Source organism: Protomyctophum parallelum (assembly GCF_964188405.1).
Source record: "Protomyctophum parallelum genome assembly, chromosome: 13".
Taxonomy (NCBI): domain Eukaryota; kingdom Metazoa; phylum Chordata; class Actinopteri; order Myctophiformes; family Myctophidae; genus Protomyctophum; species Protomyctophum parallelum.
The window spans coordinates 12,801,108-12,820,044 of NC_139708.1; the positions used below are offsets into that span (position 1 = coordinate 12,801,108).

Consider the following 18,937-nt stretch of genomic DNA (forward strand, 5'->3'; position numbering starts at 1 on the left):
GTAGAGAGCACATACCTCATGTTACGGGCGACATTCTTCCCTCTAGTCTGGGGCCTGTTCAAAAAAGGGCCCCTGGTTATGCGCTAGTGCTCGAAAAGGTCAGAAAGGAAAAAAACGTAGCTTGGAAAAGATCAGGTCTTGCTAAAGTGACCTTTCAGAGACGACACTGAGTCGAGCCAGTGGGGTTGACAGGTGTGCCAGACAGTGAGAAATGCATAGTCAGACACTATCATGTACCACTTACACAGCAAGTTGAAGTTAAAGTTCAGTTTTATGGGCTCAACAACTTGTCTACCATGAACTTGCTTTTGAAGAAGAGACAGTAGTGCGTGTTCATCACACTTTAACTGTCCAGGTGTAGGAGCAAATTGAGATGAACATAAAATGAAAGATGTGAACATGGCAAATAGTGCTCTTCGTTCTGTTCAACTTTTAGATCATGACAGATCTTCAGGGAGAAAATGTGTCTGTGATCTTTCAAAGATCTTTCAATCGCCAGTAAACAGAACAAGGAGGAGCACCATTTCCACTCCAGAGTGCGGAATGGAATCCAATCCAATGCTTTGAACTTAGCTTCGAAACCAAACGTCTGGAGATCTTCACAAGAGTTCAATGGTCTACAATCTAATACAAGGCTCAACACAACATGTGTGACTGGCACGTGGATAAAACAAAACTATACAACTGCCAATAAGACCTCCATAAACCTTCAAAAGCGAATTATCTGGACAAACTACATATATGTGACTTTGGGTAACAGTAGACTACATTAAGCTGTGTGCAGTTTAAGTGACACTGTAGTCATGCCATTGATCATCACACTGCATATCTGCTCCCCGTTTTATTATGGAGGACCCATTGTGCCACAATTAAAATAATAATTCACAATTACCCGTCATTTTGGTCCACAGTGAAATAAACAAATTCCTTACTTTATTTAAAATGTGTTATTTATTTTTTAGGCTGCTACTACTACTACTACTACCGGTACTACTACTGTGCCAATCTAAAAGTGTGCCCTGTGTGCAGTAGCTGTGCACGCACAAATGCAATAATGAATAAAATAAGAATAAATCCATCCCTGTGGTTGTCAAATTGGTGTAGGGTACAGTAGGGGAACCTGCTTCAGGGATACTCGGGGTGGGGGGGGGTTCCAAATGGACCCTTACAGGTCTGTAACTCTGAGCTCATACAAATGGAACCAAATGGACCCGTACTGGTCCATTTTGTTCCCTTTGTATAAGCTCAGAGTAAAAAAGGTAGGGTAAGTGATATTTTTGGGTTTAAACAAAAGTTTTTTGCTAAAAGGTTAAACATCTATAATCATTGCTACATAGTGTGTTCAGTAACAGGAGTCTCCCTGTCTCTCCAGCTCTTTAATAAACAGAAAATACATTTTCAGGTAGGTGACAAACTTTCAGCCAATCAGGAGAGAGCACCCATTCATTAGCTTCATTTTTATAGTGTTCCAGTTACAATTCTTTCGGCTCATGTCTTAGTGTCACCCCTTCTAATTCCACTTGTTTAATCTGTATCCTGTCTGAGTTCTCTATGCTGATTGTTTATCATATGACCTGAACATGCACATTTTGTTTAATAAAGAGCTGGACTCCTGTTACTGAATATTGAATAAACACCCTCTAGCAATGAGTACTATCAGAATATAGAGCTGTTTAACACTTATTTGAACCAAAGAAAGTCACTTACCCTACATTAAGGAGGTTCTTTGAAATGACACAGTTTGAGAACCACTGATCCATCCATCTATGCAGATTCCATCCATCATCTCTTCTTACCTGGACCTCTACAACCTCGGGCTCTTTGTGCACGTGGTGGTGCTTCTCTTCTACAACGGCGATCTCCTCCACCACAACGGGCGCTGCTGGGACCACCTCGGGGACAACGGGCACAACTTCGGGCTCAGGGACGTGCTTCTCCTCCACCACAACAGCAGGAGCAGCGGCAGGCTCGACGTGGTGGTGCTCCTCATGCAGTACTCCCATGGCCATGCCCCTGGAGGGGGGGATGATGCCCTCGTAGCCCACCTGGCGCTTGACGTTCGTCTCCTCGGCTGCGGGCTGGGCTCCTCCGTACTTGCTCTTCAGGTAGACGTACGCGATGTAGCCCGCGACCACCGTGAAGACAATGGCGTGGATGACGTTGTCCATGTCCATCATTGTGAGTGTGAGTTCTTGTTTTATTAAGAAAAGTAGAAAATTAAAATTAAATTATGTCTTTTTTTATTTTTAGTTTGCGGGCATGAATTGTGTGGTGGTGGTGGTGGTGGGCTCGATCGTCCGGAGAGGGAGTGTGTGCGTGAGTGGTAGTAGTTGTTCAGCCGCAGTGAACTTCACACTGAAGAGGCTCGCATCCACACTGCATCTGATAAAGAGCCGGTGTTGCCAGGTTCTGACTCTGAGAGAGAAAGAAGCGGTTTACACCTGAACTCCATGCAGGCTATATGTAGGCTATTTTCCCCCAAAAGAAAGAGAGAAATAAATGAATAAATAGTAAAACATTTGGAATAATAGCCTCCCTAGTATGAATGGTCAAATAAGCAACTACGCTTGACTTTAGAAACAAGCACCCCAAAACAAAAAATACCCACCATGAATTCAAACAAGCGTTTAAATTAATTTAGCTCCTATGCCACTAAAATGTGGAACACCCTACCAACAGCTATTTAAAAATCCCTGTGAATCCCTAACAAAAAAACATAACATTTAAAAAAAAAATGTGAATCCCTAGACTTTGATTGATTGAAATATGTATTAACAGTTTGCAGAATGGCAGTAGGCCTACATTTCAAGCACAAACTCAATACAAAGACTGTTAACTGTGAGTGGAAGACCCAATTAAGCATTACACTTGTTTACAAGAGGGTCCACCATGTTCAATTCATCAAAACATTTAGAGACGTACAAATAGGCACTTCTATATAGCCAAAGAACAGAACAGGAATTCATCATAAAGGAAGCAAAAAGGGAAAAGAAACATATACAGTGAGGGGAAGTGGGGGGGGGATTCATATTTTACGGGGGCCAGTTTTGAATTGCAGCCGTCCGTAGGTGCCCTTTGAGAGCAGTTTTGAACGAGTCAAGGGATTAACATGTCTTAATGACTGTTGGTAGGGCGTTCGACATTTTGGTGGCATAGGACGGAAAATAATTTAGTCCCTTGTTTGTGCCGAATCTGGGTTGTACATGGTTTGTTGCACTCCCTCTGGTGTTGTGGGTGTGGACTTCGTTAACATTAAGGAAGTATTTAGACAGGGTATCTTGGTGGTGTATCGAATCGTGTGGACCAGACCCATTGCAAGATGCTGTACTCTGTCGTAGACCCTAAGCCATTCCAGCCTGTCAAAGTGGGCAGAGGTGAGGTGGGTTCGGGGGGTGAGGCCAAGTAGGAGCCTGACCAGTTTGTTTTGGGAAATCTGGAGCCTCGTTTTAAGTGCCTTTGAGGTGCTGTGGTACCTGAGGTGCATGCATAGTCAAATAAACCTTGTACGAGGGCTCCTGTTAAGGTCTTCAAGGTGTTTTTGTTGACCAGTGAGGAGATCCTGTAAAGGAATCTTGTTCTTTGATTGACTTTTTTGATTAAGTTGGTGGATAGAACCTAGGTAGGTAATTTCATCTTTTCGTGTGATAATATTGTCACCCACTCTAACCAAGAAGCCATCTGCCTTGCTGATATTACTATTTGATCCGAAGAGAATGGATTCAGTTTTTCCCAGGTGTAAGGATAGTTTATTATCTGCTATACATCAAGCTGATGTCATGTCGTTTACATATATTAGGAACAGTAAAGGCCCTAGTATGCTTCCTTGTGGAACGCCACAGCTCACTGGGAGGGGGGGAGACAGTGTTCCATTGACCTCCACCATCTGTTCTCTCCACTCCAGGTAGGATTGCATCCAGCTCACTGATGTGCTACCAATAGCTTTTATAGCTTGTTAACCAGTATGGAGTGGTTCACGGTGTCAAAAGCCTTTTGGAGGTCCAGCATGACCATGCTGCAGTATTTGCCAGCATCCACCTCGTGTTTGATGTGGTCGCTCAAATAGAGGAGGCATGTGTCAGTGGAGTGGGATGTTCTGAAACCAGATTGGAACTCGTACATTAATTTATTAGTGGCAAGATACTTTTCAACCTGTTTTTTCACTTTCGAGATGGAGCTTAGAATAGAAATAGGGCGGTAGTTGCCAACTTGCCGGGTTCTAATTTCTCCTTCAAATCCACTCTCAAAGAGCACCTACGGGAGGCTGCTGCCCCTGTAAAAAAGTCAAAGTCCCCCCCCCCCCCCCCCCCTTTATCTTTTTCATACTGTACATGTTTTTTCCATTTTTAACTGATGATTTGTATATAAATTGAAGTGTATATTTGTACGTCTTTAAATGTTCTGATGAATTGAAAATGGACCTGTACTTTCGTTTGAACTGTACCCATTCTACAAACTTTTAAATAAAAATGTCAATCAATCAATCAATCAAACAATCAATCAATCAATCAATCAAACCAAATGATATATTTGCAAGCAACTTTACAGGAACACAAGCCCAAATCAGCTTATAATAAGCAAACTTGGCAACACTGCAAATAACTGCTGCGGCCAGGCTGCGGCCAGGCTGCGGCACGGAGCATCAAGTAATGCACACTGAGGTTTAAGGACACAGCACTTCCTGTCCATGTCTACAAATTAAAAGTCTAATTGAGGGGGTTCCAGGGGGTCCCTAGCCAAATTAGTTAATTGCATGAATCAAACATGTGTTTAATAATAAATCTGCTATTTCCATGACATAATTAAACACTTTAATCACAAATCATGTGGCTTTCTGTAAACCACACATTTTAAGAAGGGGGTCTGTGACCAAATGTTAATTTGGGGGGTCCTTGACATAATGAAAAAGAAGGGACTCCCGCACGCTGTCTTCAAATGCAGTGAAGGGGTCCTTGGCACGAAAACGTTTGAGGACCACTGGCATAATGTAGGCCTACGTATATTTAAAAAAGTTCAAGGTTCAATGTTTAATGTCACGTGCCAGAATATTTAAGCAGCACATTCTTGTACTCTCAGAAATCAAATCAAATAAAACATTAAGTTAAGTGTAATAATGCCGTAACAATGCAGTATAATGCAATATATAGTTTGATTGATTGATACATTTCAAGCACAACTCATACAAAGACTGTTAACTGTGAGAAAGAGAGATAGAGAGAGTGAGCTGTGAGTGAGTGAGTGAGTGAGTGAGTGAGTGAGTGTGTGTGTGTGTGTGTGTGTGTGTGTGTGTGTGTGTGTGTGTGTGTGTGTGTGTGTGTGTGTGTGTGTGTGTGTGTGTGTGTGTGTGTGTGTGTGACTGTGTGAGTGTGTGTGTGTGTGTGTGTGTGTGTGTGTGTGTGTGTGTGTGTGTGTGTGTGTGTGTGTGTGTGTGTGTAAATTCAAGTTGGTATTTGTATACTTGCACTGCTGCAGTACTGTATCCTACTATGTGTGTGTATGGGGTGGGATACATAGTTGAGTACTAGGCTAGCACTATCTCTGATTTCTAAGATACTAGGCATTCCCAAATAATCAAATGAGTTACCTGTTCTATACTATTTATTAATTCATTATCCATTCTGACTACAGCAAACAAACCAATTTCTGTGCTTTTAATTTGGTGGCAGAGTTGACAATGACTCCCTCCTGATCTGCCTGCACACTGTAGTGTCCTCTCTGCCTAGTGCCGGTGGATATATTCTATCTATGATGCTATGCAGTTCATCTGGACAGTGTATTTCTTATTATGTCAATTAACGATAATATGACTATGTCAATTAAAGATAGGGTAAGTGGTATTTTTTGGTCAAAACAATGTTTCTTGTTAAGGTTAAAGCACTATATTCTGTAGGCTAATCATTGCTATAGTGTTACGTTTGTTCAGTAACATGGCATGGCTCTCTCTCTTTAATAAACAGAAAATGTGTTCAGGTAGGTGACACAATTTCAGCCAATTAGGAGAGTACCCATTTATCCAGTATCCAGCTAATTTCTTAGTGCCATCGCTTCAATTTCACTTATATAACTATTCCTGTCCAGGATAATCCACCTGAAAAGCCTTGTAATTTAACCAAATGTAATATAAAATGGACAATTGAAGGTTTGTAATTACATTTGGATCCATTTGCACTCAAGAGTAATTTGAGTCATTCAAATTAAGTTTTTCTTTTTTCATAACAGAATACAACAGTAACTAACTTATCTTAAAACCCAAATGTGGTATGACTATACTCTATAAAAACAATGAACTTGAAGAAAGGAAAATGTATGAAACCATCATTTTGATGTGAAGCAAGAGAAACACACTTTGATACATAGAAAAACAACTTTATTTAACTCAACAAACTTTATTCACTTTGCTCTTGATTTCCATAAGGTGAAGGTGTCAGTGTTCCCGCTCTCTCTCTCGCTCATTCCATCAACACTGACCATCCATCCTGTGACATCATTAATGTCAGGTGGAAACCCTGTATGTCCAAAACCATTCCTTTATCATCATCATTTTAAAATAGTGAAAATAGCCAATCTACAAGCTCACAAAGTGCCACATCGTGAACTTGTAGATCAGCTAGCCTATTTTCACTAATTTTGTTTCTCATCTCAGACCAGCTACAATGCTTGTTGGGCGGAGGCGAGGACAGTGAATTAAAGGATTCCATAAATGACTTCATATACTTCGTTGTGCACTGAAAATAGCCGGAATGTTAGCTACTTCTGGTGTGCGACACTGGCATGCAGCCAAGTACAAAGCCTGGGTTTTACCTAGTCAAGTGCAAATAGCCGATTTACAAGCTTACGTGTTGAGAGCTTGTAGATCTTCTATTTTCACTGCACAGCATGGGCACGCAACTAGGTTTAAATCAGGCTTAGCTCATATCAGGCTTAAGACATGAAGGAGAAAAGCCTCCTGCTAGGACAGAAGCCACATTGAAGGCACTGTGTGTGAGCGAGCCCAGGGACCACAATAATAGTGCTAAATGCTTTTTACATGTAGTCAGCTCAGAGGGAGAGAACGCAGCCAGCCGGTCACACCCAAACCACACACCTCTCAGGGGCAAACCAAAAACCTCAGTCATGTGGTACTTAATAGGCACTTTTTTTGTTTTGTTTTTTCCTTAACAGATTAAAAATGTACTGTGGATTCTGATTACAGTGATTCATTGTTTAGATGATGGAGTCTCTTGCTTTAAAGCACAAAACCATTATTCACTTGACGCCATGTTCAACGCCCCAAAAATAAACAGTGGGTGGGCCCAAGTGGGATCTGTGTTGACTGCACAGTACTCTGTGGCTTGAAAGAAGGAAGTGAGAAATAGAACCTTGGAACAAGCTCGGACTGAGCCTTGTTTGTCACATAATGTTACATAACTCACACATGCTCATTGCGAGAAACAAGATGTTAGTTTACAAGACGACGTAGAACCTGAATGAATGCCATTACACTTTGCTCACTTGGCCCTTGACCTGCTCTAAAACAACATATGTAAATGGACTTTTAAAGCTAGGCATAATAACCCACTCACTGCATCCATCCAACAAGCTACAATCCCGCAGTGCATTTAATTGAGTTGTAGTGCCCTCTAGTGTTTTTGCTGGAGAATCAACTTTCACATAGACCGATTGGAATTTAAAAGTATATATAAAAAAAAGACAATGCGATTCAGACTCAGAAAGACTACCTCACAAGAACAACATCCTGTAGTCCATCTCAACATAGCAGCATATGGCACAGTTTTCTTTTTTTTGTTTGTGTTTTACTTATAAATGCTACTATATGAACAACAGCATTCTAAATATATAATTTATTGTTTTAATATCATTACCACAAGTGTGATTAGCCAGGCAGAATACAAAAAAAGAAGAAAAAAGAAAAGAAAACTAGTGGCAGATATTGGTTGCTGTTAAATTTAAGTAGTAGACATTAACACTCTGGCACCTGAGAACAACTAACTGTATAAAAAAACTACTGTTAAGGATTACTTCTGCCATTTTTACTCCCTTCGTTCATGTTGTTATCCCATCGTCAAGTGGAATAAATATCCTATACCTACAAGAAGAGTGAACGCTTGGACAAAAATAAATATACGTACGATATGAATTAATGTCACAATTAATATGTTTTGGGGTTATTTATTTTTTAAATTGTTTTTGCCAATTGTCTGTCTGCGGACAACCGTTAACTGCTTAATTTGATTAAGGCTTAACCGACTTAACGTGACACGACATGACTCCAGGAGTGCAGAATTCAAGCATAAACGTTATCAAAAAGGTTGTCTGGAAGTAGGAAATATAAGTGACTGATGCAGACTTCTCTTTCACCATCTATGATAAAAAGAAAAGAGGCAGCGTGTTAATACCACTAACCTGTAACCCTGTGGGACAGTATTTAAATTGGGACTCTGCATGTTAAGCCCTAATACGTTCCAATCTCTCTACCAACGGCAGAAAACACTCCAAAGTCACTAACCATTGATTGATACTTTGTCGAATGGCGGTAGTCAATCTATTACAACGCGCCACATTCAATACATTTAAGTACTGAGAGGTTACGCCCCCCTTGACTGGGGTCCCCCAGGGGTCTGTGCTTAGCTCCCAGCCACCCCCCAACCCCCCTCCCCCTTTACACCGAATCTCTGCGTCGGAAATATATAATCTAGGTGAGTTTGTAGATATTTTCAAAATCTATTTGTGCCTCTCTACTGCGCACAAATCACAGCCCAACGCAGGATTTTAAGACAATGAAACCCTACCAGTGGCGCCCGATAAGGCAAAGACAGGCCAAAGCGACAGCGGCAGAAGCAATTTTGTCTGCGCGGGATGCACAGTGGCGGCAGCTCTACAGAACAGAACCCTCGATCGATCCCACCCCAGACCATTGTCTTCTTCAGAAGTTCTGTCCTGATCATCTGTCCATCTGTCCGACGGCAGCACCGGTGGTCTTACAGATCTAACAGACAGAGCAGTAGCAGTGCCTCCGTGGCACAACACCAACAACAACTAGAGGAAGAGGAGGGGGGACGGCGGTATAGGAGAAACCAAAATAAATACAAATGAAAACCCTGGTTGTTAAGTCATCGGAGTCTCCCATGGACATCATGGAGGGGAGCGGAGGAGCGGTGGTGGAGTGGATCAGCGCGAGGAGCTGCGCTCCTTGCTGACACAGTCGTCCTGCGCGGTGATGGCGTCCCCGTTTGCTGCGGCGCTGCACGTCCGTCGCTTCTTCCTGTGGTGCGACGACATGGCGTCTCCCTCCGAGCCTCCCGACTCCGCCTGCAGAAGGATGAGGTGGGTAGGTCACATATTTTCACAATCTTTGCGTCTTAAATTTGGCAAAGTTTGACCAGTTTATATAGTATAGTTTGGTGATTACTTTTGATACTGTAAAGGTCCCCACACACCGAGCGCGTTTTTCTGATTTTTAGTGGCGTTTCTCCATCGGTTTTTCTGAAAAACGCGCCCAGTGTGCAACCACCTTAATGGTCTTTTTCTTTTCGATTATAAAAGTCCTTAAATTGTCACTTCACCACCCAAAATCATGTAGGGACATAAGGAATTGCAATGACAATTGAATAGTCCCCTCTGGGATTAATAAAAATTAAAAACGAATGGTTCAAGGCCATAAATTAAGATTTGAGTGCCAACCCTAACGAGCGAACATTCGAACCCTGAATGTTCAGGGACAGCCTTATCATGGGTACTAACATATCCTCTCTGTCGGGTGGAAACCTCATGTCACTCCAAAACAGTTACTTTTCAGGATTCAGATTCCAAAAAATAGCAAAAGTAGCAGATCTACAAGCTCAAAACGCATCACTTCACACCACGTTTCAAGCTTGCGCATCTGCTCAATGTTGATGCTTTTGTGTCGAAGCTGTAGCATGTTCAAGTAGGGCGTTCATTTATGGGGGGAAAAGAACACAAAAAGTAAAAATACGGAGATAAGAAGTTTCTGCCCTGACAGCAGCAACGATATAGAATGTGACACGTGTTTATGGTGTTCTTCTCAGCAGCTGTGTCCAGGGCTTACATACAGATCTAATGTCCCTGCTGACAGCTCCTGCTGAAGACAGAGGCAGCTGTTCACATGAATCTACAGCTAGCGGGACATTGTATTCTCTATATTGGGGCCCCCAGGTGTCCCTCGATTAGCTGGGGTTCCCCAGCTAAATGATTTAGTAGTTTTGGATCCAAGTGGACCCTTACGGGTCTGTCACTCTGAGAGTTAAGAATGGGGGTCCGTAGACAATTGCAAAAAACATGTTGTAAGCTTGTAGATCTGCGATTTCAGCGATTTTTGAAAAATGATGATTGATGATTATGCAACAATAATTGCGATTAACAAAATAATTGCGATTAGGCGATTATGAAATTATTGTGACAGGCCTAATCTATGTACCTACTACTTTTGTATGACACTGTTACACAACAAAGTGGGACATTAATTTACGAGGGAAAAACAAACCGGTGAAATATGTTGATACAACATTTCTGCCCAACAATATCAAACTGGGAGTCTTTGATATATATATTCTTAATTTCTTATATATATATATGTATATATATATAATATATATATATTCTTATTTTTAATTAGATAATCACTGCTCTATATGACGATGCTGAAGCCACCACTCGACGAGGCCTATATGGGCCATGGGTCAAGGGTCCATTGTGTCACACTGTGCCCAGTTCCACCTGTCGCTGTAATGACATTAAACTCAACGGGACCGGAGCCAGCCTGGTATCTAACTTACAGTACAGTACGGTACAGTGGGAGGAGGTTTGACGGCCAAGGAGGTCAAGTGGAAATGCCAAAAGCATTTACACTCAGGAAAGATAGGCTGAGTCAGGGAACTCAATACAGGAGACCTCCGCTATTTGATTGGCCCTGAGGCAACATGCCAAGCACATGTCGGCTGCCACATGGAACATAGGTTACATAATGCTAAATTTATTAGCCTCGACTGAATAAAACAAAAACCAACAAAAAACACTAACGTTATTTAAACTTATTCTCTAGAGGAATGGTTGAACGACCTTTGTGCAATCAAAAATGAACAGCAGTTCAGACAACACAGGGAGGACTAGCATGTATGTTAACACTCCAATTGCCCGGAGTTATTTAATCCATTAAATCATAGCGCCCAGCGATTTATAGCAGTGGAGCACTTTTACCGACGGACCGGATGTTATCCCGGATGTGGATGTAGCAGCTAAATGTAGCCAAAACACTAGAGCCGATCAACAACAACGGGAGGTATGATTAAATCCAACACGACGGGACCGCGTGGGCCGTCTAACACATGATCCTTTCTTATAATTGGACGGGATGATTTAGATCAAGAGTTCTTAACGGAATATTTTCGATGACGTCCCACTGTTACGCAACTTCGAGTATTGCGCAACAGGCGCTCCTAGGCCGTGGAGCGATGTGATCGGTTGTGATATCAATAATCTTCGTCTTTTGGATAAAACTTCGTCCTGCACTCTGGGTGTTACTAATTGAAATGACGGTGATTGGGGTGTTAATGAAGTAGAGCATCATTATAACGCTGCTATCGCAGAGTAACGTAGCAACCTTGATCATTTTGCTGTGTCTGCAGTCTTGGTTGGAACTTGGGAGCGCTCTGTAGCTTTGCTTGCTGCTATTCTTTTTTTACCGGCATATTATGTGAAAGATATCACACCAAATGCGTTACTTTTTAACCGCTTAAGACCGACTACAATATATACTTTGCTGTATGCCAATAAGAGACAGTATGAAGAGACTGAGACAGTACGGAAATAGCAGCTATGAGCTCGGCTATTTTCGGTACAGATCAGGAGGATATAAGATCTTAAACAACATAAAACGGAAGGGTGTCTGCTTGAAGGTGTCAATATCTCACTACGAGCGTGTGTGTGTGTGTGTGTGTGTGCACGTTTGAGTGAGACGGAGTGTGCGTGTGTGTACATACATCCGAGTCAGAGTCTGACGAGCTGGATGAAGAGGATGATGAAGAGTCACTGGAGCTGTCGGATGCAATGCCGGTGGATTCCTGCAGGTCCACTTTGTCAGCCAGCACGGCCAGGTCAGGCCTCTCTGTCTTCAGAATGCTGGGAGAATTACAGGGAACAACGTAAATTATAACATAATCAATAGTTGCATTTATTTGAGATAATTGCTGTTATTTTTTAGATAATCGTCCTAATCTTTAATTTAGGGCTGTCAAATGATTAACATTTTAAACAGATTGATCACAGCTTCAAAATTAATTAATCATGATTAATCACCATTCAAACTATGTCCAAAATATGCCATGTTTTACTGTATATTGTGGAAATAGAAATATAAATGACAGAAAGCGGATATACATTTGTTTTTTTAATGTTTTTGTTTTCTAATGCATTTAGTATATGATGTGAGCATTTGTAGGCCTAGCCTACACTTTGAGTTAAATTAACACTGGCTTTTGGCCATGTAGACTGAACATTAGTGACTTAGAACATTAGTGACTTCCTCCTGCAGGAGGAAGTCACTAATGTTGCTCTGGAGAGGGAAGTCTGGAACACTCTGGTGGAGCTGTTGCCCCCGCGACCCTACTACGGATAAGCGGTTGAAGATGGATGGATGGAGACCGATGTCTAGAGTTAGTTAGTTGTGAATGATCAGTGAATTTTGACAGCCTTACTTTAATTATATAATAATCGGCAGTCGTCATAATAGTCTTCATGTTGTAAAATGTTCATGTTTTCAAATATAGTACAAAATCAATCTACAAGCTCTAAACGCATCAGTGTGATGCGCTTTGAGCTTGTAGATCAGCTATTTCCACTATTCATATAAAGTATAAAGTTACTCTATTATATTATTTGTGATATCTGCCGTGATATCTGCCGTGCCATTTTTACTCATAATTTTCAAGACAGAAACGCATAAATAATTTATCGCAATTAATGTGTTTTAACCTCCCACATCCAAAAATAGCAGATGTACCAAGCTCACAATGTGTCACATAATGACAACCCAATAGGTATTATAATGTAATAATTCAACCTTAATCTCTCTGAAAGCCTGGGGTTTCAAACCAACCAAACCCTTACTATGGGGTTTCATAAAGACTGTCTGTTGACACCTACCGATACCATTTTCTGGACAGCTTGGGTCGGCCCCGGACGGTCTTGTGCCACACGATGGGGAAGTTGGTGGTGCTGGCAAAGTTCTGGGTGATGGCGATAGTCGTGTCCAGGTTGAGCACCACGTGCCACCAGCCACCTGAACAAGCAGATAGTCATCATTCATTAATGTCATGAAAGCCATGAAAGAAATGTCGATCATAGCCATCAGCAAATATAGATTAGTATTATTACAATGCTGATCATTGGGTTTATGGTGTGGAGGTACATTTGCAACCTACAACATATTTGTCATCACCTACAGCACTGGTTCTCAAGGCCACTGGTTCTCAGGGGCAATTGATTTTTTTTTGGGGGGGTGGGGGGGTAGTAGATTTTTAGGATTTTCACGTTTAAGTGATTAAAGGTTAAGGCCCCCAGATGGACAGGGCCGGGCTACAAAGCAGTGAGTTCAGTTCTGTGCGGCTCTGTGCGGTTTTGTCACAGCTGCCATCATCCACCAGAGCAACAAAAGAGAGGCTCAACCCCTGGGCCTTGTGCCAAAAACAGTTGAGCGTTTAATCCAATCTAGTTGCCATCTTACAGCCAGGGAGAATTTAAAGAATCTAGGTCACATGCATCGCCATCACACCGTGTTGTCATGAAGCTCTGAAGTACCAGTCACACTCCTGGCGGTGGTCTAAACAGTGGCATGCCATGCTGCAGTATTGTCAATGTTTATGGAAAAGAAACCTGCCCCATACATTTTGGTCTGTCTTTGACAGTTGATGCACAAACATGTGGCTTAAAGAGATAGTTCACCTCCAAAATTACTTTTTTTTTCTCCATCGATTACTACCATGGATGGAGATATCGATTACTCACCCCATGGATGACCAGCAGTGATTCCCTATGGAGACACAAAGAGTATCCTCTGTGTCTCCATAAGGAGTATAGGGAGCATAGAGATGTGGTCATCAAATTATTGGCTTAGGAATGCGACAAAATAAACACTTTCAACCTGGGTTCTCGATTTTTGGCTTTTGGGCATGGTCATTATAGGCGAATATTTTTAAAAATACGCTATGCTGATGCAATGAGTTTGCGAGTTGTAAAAATGACTAACCAGGGACAAAGACTGTCTCCCCGGCTCTCTGGAGGATCTCCATGGGTTTGAACTCTGCGGGCCAGGTGGGCTGCTGCGTGCGCGGGTACACCACGTTGAACCAGGTGATGGCCTCATCCTGCTGGTTGCCCCCGTCATCCCGGGTCACCTTGATCAGCTCCCGGGGCGTGTGGGTGGGGAACAGACACCAGCGCTTGTGGCCCTGCACCAAGGCATTCCAGGCACTCGTGCCCAGCGGGTCGATGTGGATGCCCGTCCCAGAGCGAGCCGGGCCCATCACAAACCATCTGCATTAGAAACACACAAGCACAGTAACACAATGTCAGACTCAACTGTTTAATAAAAGTGACCGGTTCTAATATACAAATTAGAATTATTCAAATTGACGAAGGCATTCAACCCCATGTCTCCCGCTGCGAAGAGGCAATCCCCAATTGGTCAGGGGAGATATTGCACTTAAAAATACATGTGCAAGCCATAGGTCAACGCCGTGGCCTAAAATATATGAAACAAGAAGGATCAATGTTGCAATTAAACACATGAATGAACCCCATATACTTAGCTTAACGGGATCCCACAGGGCTCTGTACTAGGGCTGCTAGTAAAAATGGTAAAGCGTAAATGGTGAATTTATGTAGTGCCTTTATATACAAACCGCTTTACAATGTGCATTGCATTCACCCATTCAAGCACACACTCACGCACCGACGGCAGAGGAAACCATGCAAGGCACCAACCTGCTCATCAGGAGCAGTTAGGGGTTCAGTGTCTTGCTCAAGGACACTTTGACACTAACCCAGGGACCACACATGGAACCTCCTGACTTCCAAGTGGCCGATCTACCTCCTCGACTACTGCCGTATAGGCCCTGTGCATGACCGCAGTTTCCTTTTCGTGGACAGTTTCAAAATAGCTTTATTTGATTGGCTCAGCAGCAGATTCTAACTGGAAGCACACAATACATGCATACAAGTTTCTGGTTCAAATCCTGCTGCTGCTGAGCCAATCAAATGAAGCTATGAGAGACTAGTTAGTTAGTTACTGCGAGAGTGAGGTCTAGCCAACACCAACTCAGGAAGGCCAGCTTCTGGAAAAGGTAACAACAGTCACACACAGAGCCTATTATTGTATTATACATACATTATATTATGTATAGTAACTATTTCCCTCTAGACCAAATATCTTTGCTGAAAATAGGCAACATGTTGTAAGCTTTTAAAATCAGCAATTTCCACTGAATGTTCACCCCAGAATAGGGGAACAGGGTTCAAGTCATTTAGGGGGTTTGGAAAAAACCAAAACAATTTTGAAACATGATACCACTTTTTGAGGGGTGCTAGCCCCTCCTATATTCAGCTAGTGTAGATTTTTGTCTTACACAAACATTAAATTCCCATTGACAATGGAGAATTTACGTGATATCGGCTATTTTTGTCCTAAACGAAGATAAGAGCGCCCCTCACTTCACTTTTCTTTTTTACACCCTGCTGTCCAGCTCTAACCGCATGTATCATCAGGAACAGCTGTTATGTAGCCATAGTTACACAGGAGTGTCTTTGACCTGTAAGGGGGCCTGCGCTTCTCCCCGGCGAACTGGAACAGATCGTCTCTGAAGAACAGGGGCACCATGTAGTCGTCCAGCAGCTTGCGTCGCTTGGCGTGCTCGCCGTAGCTACTGTCAAAGATGTAGAGCGGACTGTCGTCCCGCGTCGCCTCCAGGTACTCCATGTAGTACTTCATCTTCATCTTCACAGAGTACCCGTCGTTGTCCTCCCCGCACTTGAACTTCTGGTTGCGGTACTTGCGCTTGAGGCGTTCCATCGTCCATTTTTCGCGGGCCGGCCAGCTCTCCTGGCAGTTGAGGAGCACGACGGGCTTGTAGGGCTTCTCGAAGCGTTCGATGAACTCCTCGGGGGTGAGACGCAATGAGTCGGCACGTTCCACATTGTCCTAACAACACAGAATAGATTTAGGCCCGATTCATACTCTGACATACAATAATACAATGGTGTCCTATGCAGAATATAGCTGATCTACAACTACAAGTTCACAACACCTCAAACTGTGAGTGACACGTTGTGAGCCACGTTGTGTAGACACCAGCTCGCCAAAAAGTACAAGCACACAGGCGTGTTGCTCTGAAAGAAGCATTCTTGTATTGAGCAACAAGACAAAGGTTAGTCTTAGCCTCACCTCAAAGTAGAAACAGGCCCTAATGCAGCCTAAATTAATCGGCTCGAACACCTCAAAAAATAACTATTGGATTATGTAAAGAATTATTGTGCTACTACTAGTATCAATGGTTTACACTTATTCAAACTATGCCAATTTTGTGGTGGAAACTGAATTCTTATCCTGGAAAACATTTTTAGGAACCAAATTATTGAGATGTGCCGTTGACTTCAAACGTGTTGATCTGTCTACAATAAAGTCTAAATGACCAAAAGCAGTTGATGCATTAACTACATTTGGAAAATATATCAAACTCTCAAATATGATAGACATGAAACAGTATGGAGATATTTCAAAGTTTGTTACATTATTTAAATTTAATTATATGTTGCAACAATTTAAAGACAACACAATTTACCCAAATCATCTCCTCTTATCTCACCGGTATTGTCCTATAAAACATGCACAAAGAATTATTGCTCAAATGTGAATTTCCCCACAATAATTGAGATCACGATTCTCATTTTTTTCCATGAAAATATTTATTGTCTTTAGTCTGTAGTTCCTGAACATTACTACATTCAAAATGTGGCAACTGGAGCCAACTACTGTGGTTTTAAACAGACAACATGAAAGTGATTGACTTATACCTCAGCAAAAACATTAGCCCCTTTCGGTACCCTCGGTTACCTATTCTGAATTTTGGACGGCGGTACCCTAGGGTCCCTCGTAGCTTATTCTACCCTACATAGGACGCAGATTTACCCACTGTCTGTTCACGGAGACCCGTGCGGTTGCTTGAGTGTTGGTGAGATGTTTCAAAGATGCATACAACAGCTTTAGGAGACAACTGAAACGTGTGCGAGACGGCATTAAGTGCCGTTGTCTTTTTTAGAAGTTTTGCTTCGCTGAACTTCTCCCTCCTCTCTCTTCCTTGACTTCCCATTGTACCGCCTACCGCACCGAGACTGGCTAGCTGCACGTCCTAGTTACAGACAGTGGGTAAATCTGTGTCCTATGGGTGGAATAAGCTACGAGGGACCCTAGGGTACCGCCGTCCAAAATTCAGAAAAGTAACCGAGAGTTCCGAAAGGGGCTACAAAAACATAATAGTAATAAAATGAATTGGACAGCCAACTAGTGCTCAAATGTTTGCTCAAATTTAGAAATCAGATCGCATATTTGTCTGAATCTAGATCTAGAGCTTTTTTTGATTAGCATTAAAAACATCTGCTATACAAAAGATGGATACAACAGGGTTAGTAGCAACTGACTTCAGGTCAGATTATGAAAAATAATAATATATAATAATCAGACCAGATTACATTCTGAAAAACGTGTAACTACATTGTAATTGTCAAGGAAGTTTGATTAAACATTTAATTAGTAACTAGCCTACACTTCAAAGTAAACTGACCCAACCCCTAAAAGGCAGATTATACACATTCTCATTTCACATTCACGAGTAAAAAATGTGGTAATAAAAAACAGCACTGTCATGCATGGCAGGACGACAGGTAGATAGATAGTCCAGTTTGGCAAATTACCAAGCTAGCTAGCCCATAACTTAGAATGGAAGTTTGGTAACTCCTCATCAAAATAATACATTTCAGTTACTTACAATGCAACAGTAATATACAAGCAGACATGTATCTGTTTATTTGATCATGCATATCAAGTTAGCCCTGTAATATCATCAAGTATGAAAGCATTACAGAATATTATAATTAGTCTTAAATAGCCTGGGCTACCTAAAAGAGGGTGTCACTATCGGTGCTGCCTACGTGCCCAGCTGCACTCAACTCAACGTGCGAGGCTAGGAGGCTGGCTAGGCTAACGTTAGCATAACGTGTGACAGTGACAGTACTCGTACCTTCACAGTGCGGAGTGACAGGTCGAAAGTGTCACAGTAGTCGTGTTTGATCCAGTCTAGCGAGTCCTTCAGCTCGGGTCTTGCGCTCCGCTTGGCCTCTTTGATCCGCTTCTTGCTCTTGTGGTTCATGTTTCACATGAAAACCCAAACAACGACAATAACAACGTTACGAATGCTGCTATCTTAGCTGTTAGCTTAGCTATCTACTTCGGTGGACGGGGAAATGCATTTGCCCGGCTGGCTAGCCGGCTAGCTGCGTTGTTGTTGTTCTAACAAGAGGCTAACGTCAGCTGGTTGTAACAGCTTCAAAAGGTTATTCAATGAACCAAGTAGAGTAGTATTTATTCATGAATGTATTCGGTTTTATGTTTTGATATAGAGACGTTGTGAAGCTGTCTGCAGTGCTAAGTGAAAGTGTAGTTTCGGGAGGAGCTAGTTTGGTGAGACGACAACAATGCGACTGCAACCATCCAACCCGCCCCCAATGGTCAAGCTAGCCCCTGTTGCACACACGGAGAGCTCATTGGTTGCGGGGTGTGGGAGGGAAGACCCTTACATTACTCTGGGCCCTTATTGGGTCGGCACCTTCCCGCCTTTCTCTCTGACTGGGATCAATTCGCTTTGCATATTGCAGA

At 42.3% G+C, this 18,937-nt stretch overlaps 2 protein-coding genes across 11 annotated transcripts in view; both read right to left on the reverse strand.

Annotated features, from left to right (window-relative positions):
• Nucleotides 1–2,345, reverse strand: part of LOC310869719 (uncharacterized protein) — a 35,522-nt gene extending 33,177 nt beyond the window's left edge. For all 10 annotated transcript variants that reach the window (XR_014570179.1, XR_014570180.1, XM_083780587.1 and 7 more), the window contains exon 1: nucleotides 1,797–2,345. Coding sequence is in view for 8 of the 10 variants with exons in the window: in XM_083780587.1 (XP_083636713.1) it covers nucleotides 1,797–2,177 (381 nt within the window). In the remaining 2 variants the exon portion in view is untranslated. The remainder of the gene's footprint in view (nucleotides 1–1,796) is intronic.
• Nucleotides 2,346–8,667: 6,322 nt separating this feature from the next.
• jmjd6 (jumonji domain containing 6, arginine demethylase and lysine hydroxylase) lies at nucleotides 8,668–18,881 on the reverse strand. Its single transcript, XM_083780863.1, has 6 exons — nucleotides 18,303–18,881; nucleotides 15,819–16,207; nucleotides 14,258–14,544; nucleotides 13,156–13,291; nucleotides 11,994–12,132; nucleotides 8,668–9,306 (listed from the first exon to the last, which is right to left on the reverse strand). Exons 1-6 carry the CDS (start codon nucleotides 18,429–18,431, stop codon nucleotides 9,166–9,168), a joined length of 1,221 nt encoding a protein of 406 aa, XP_083636989.1. The 5' UTR covers nucleotides 18,432–18,881; the 3' UTR covers nucleotides 8,668–9,165.
• Nucleotides 18,882–18,937: the final 56 nt, after the last annotated feature.

Excerpts from the sequence above, each read along its gene's own strand:
- jmjd6 (XM_083780863.1), bottom strand. The coding sequence starts at position 18,431 with ATGAACCACAAGAGCAAGAAGCGGATCAAAGAGGCCAAGCGGAGCGCA. Across the intron at positions 16,208-18,302 it reads TGTCACTCCGCACTGTGAAG|GACAATGTGGAACGTGCCGA; the intron begins GTACGAGTACTG and ends CTGTGTTGTTAG. Across the intron at positions 12,133-13,155 it reads CTGTCCAGAAAATGGTATCG|CATTCTGAAGACAGAGAGGC; the intron begins GTAGGTGTCAAC and ends TAATTCTCCCAG.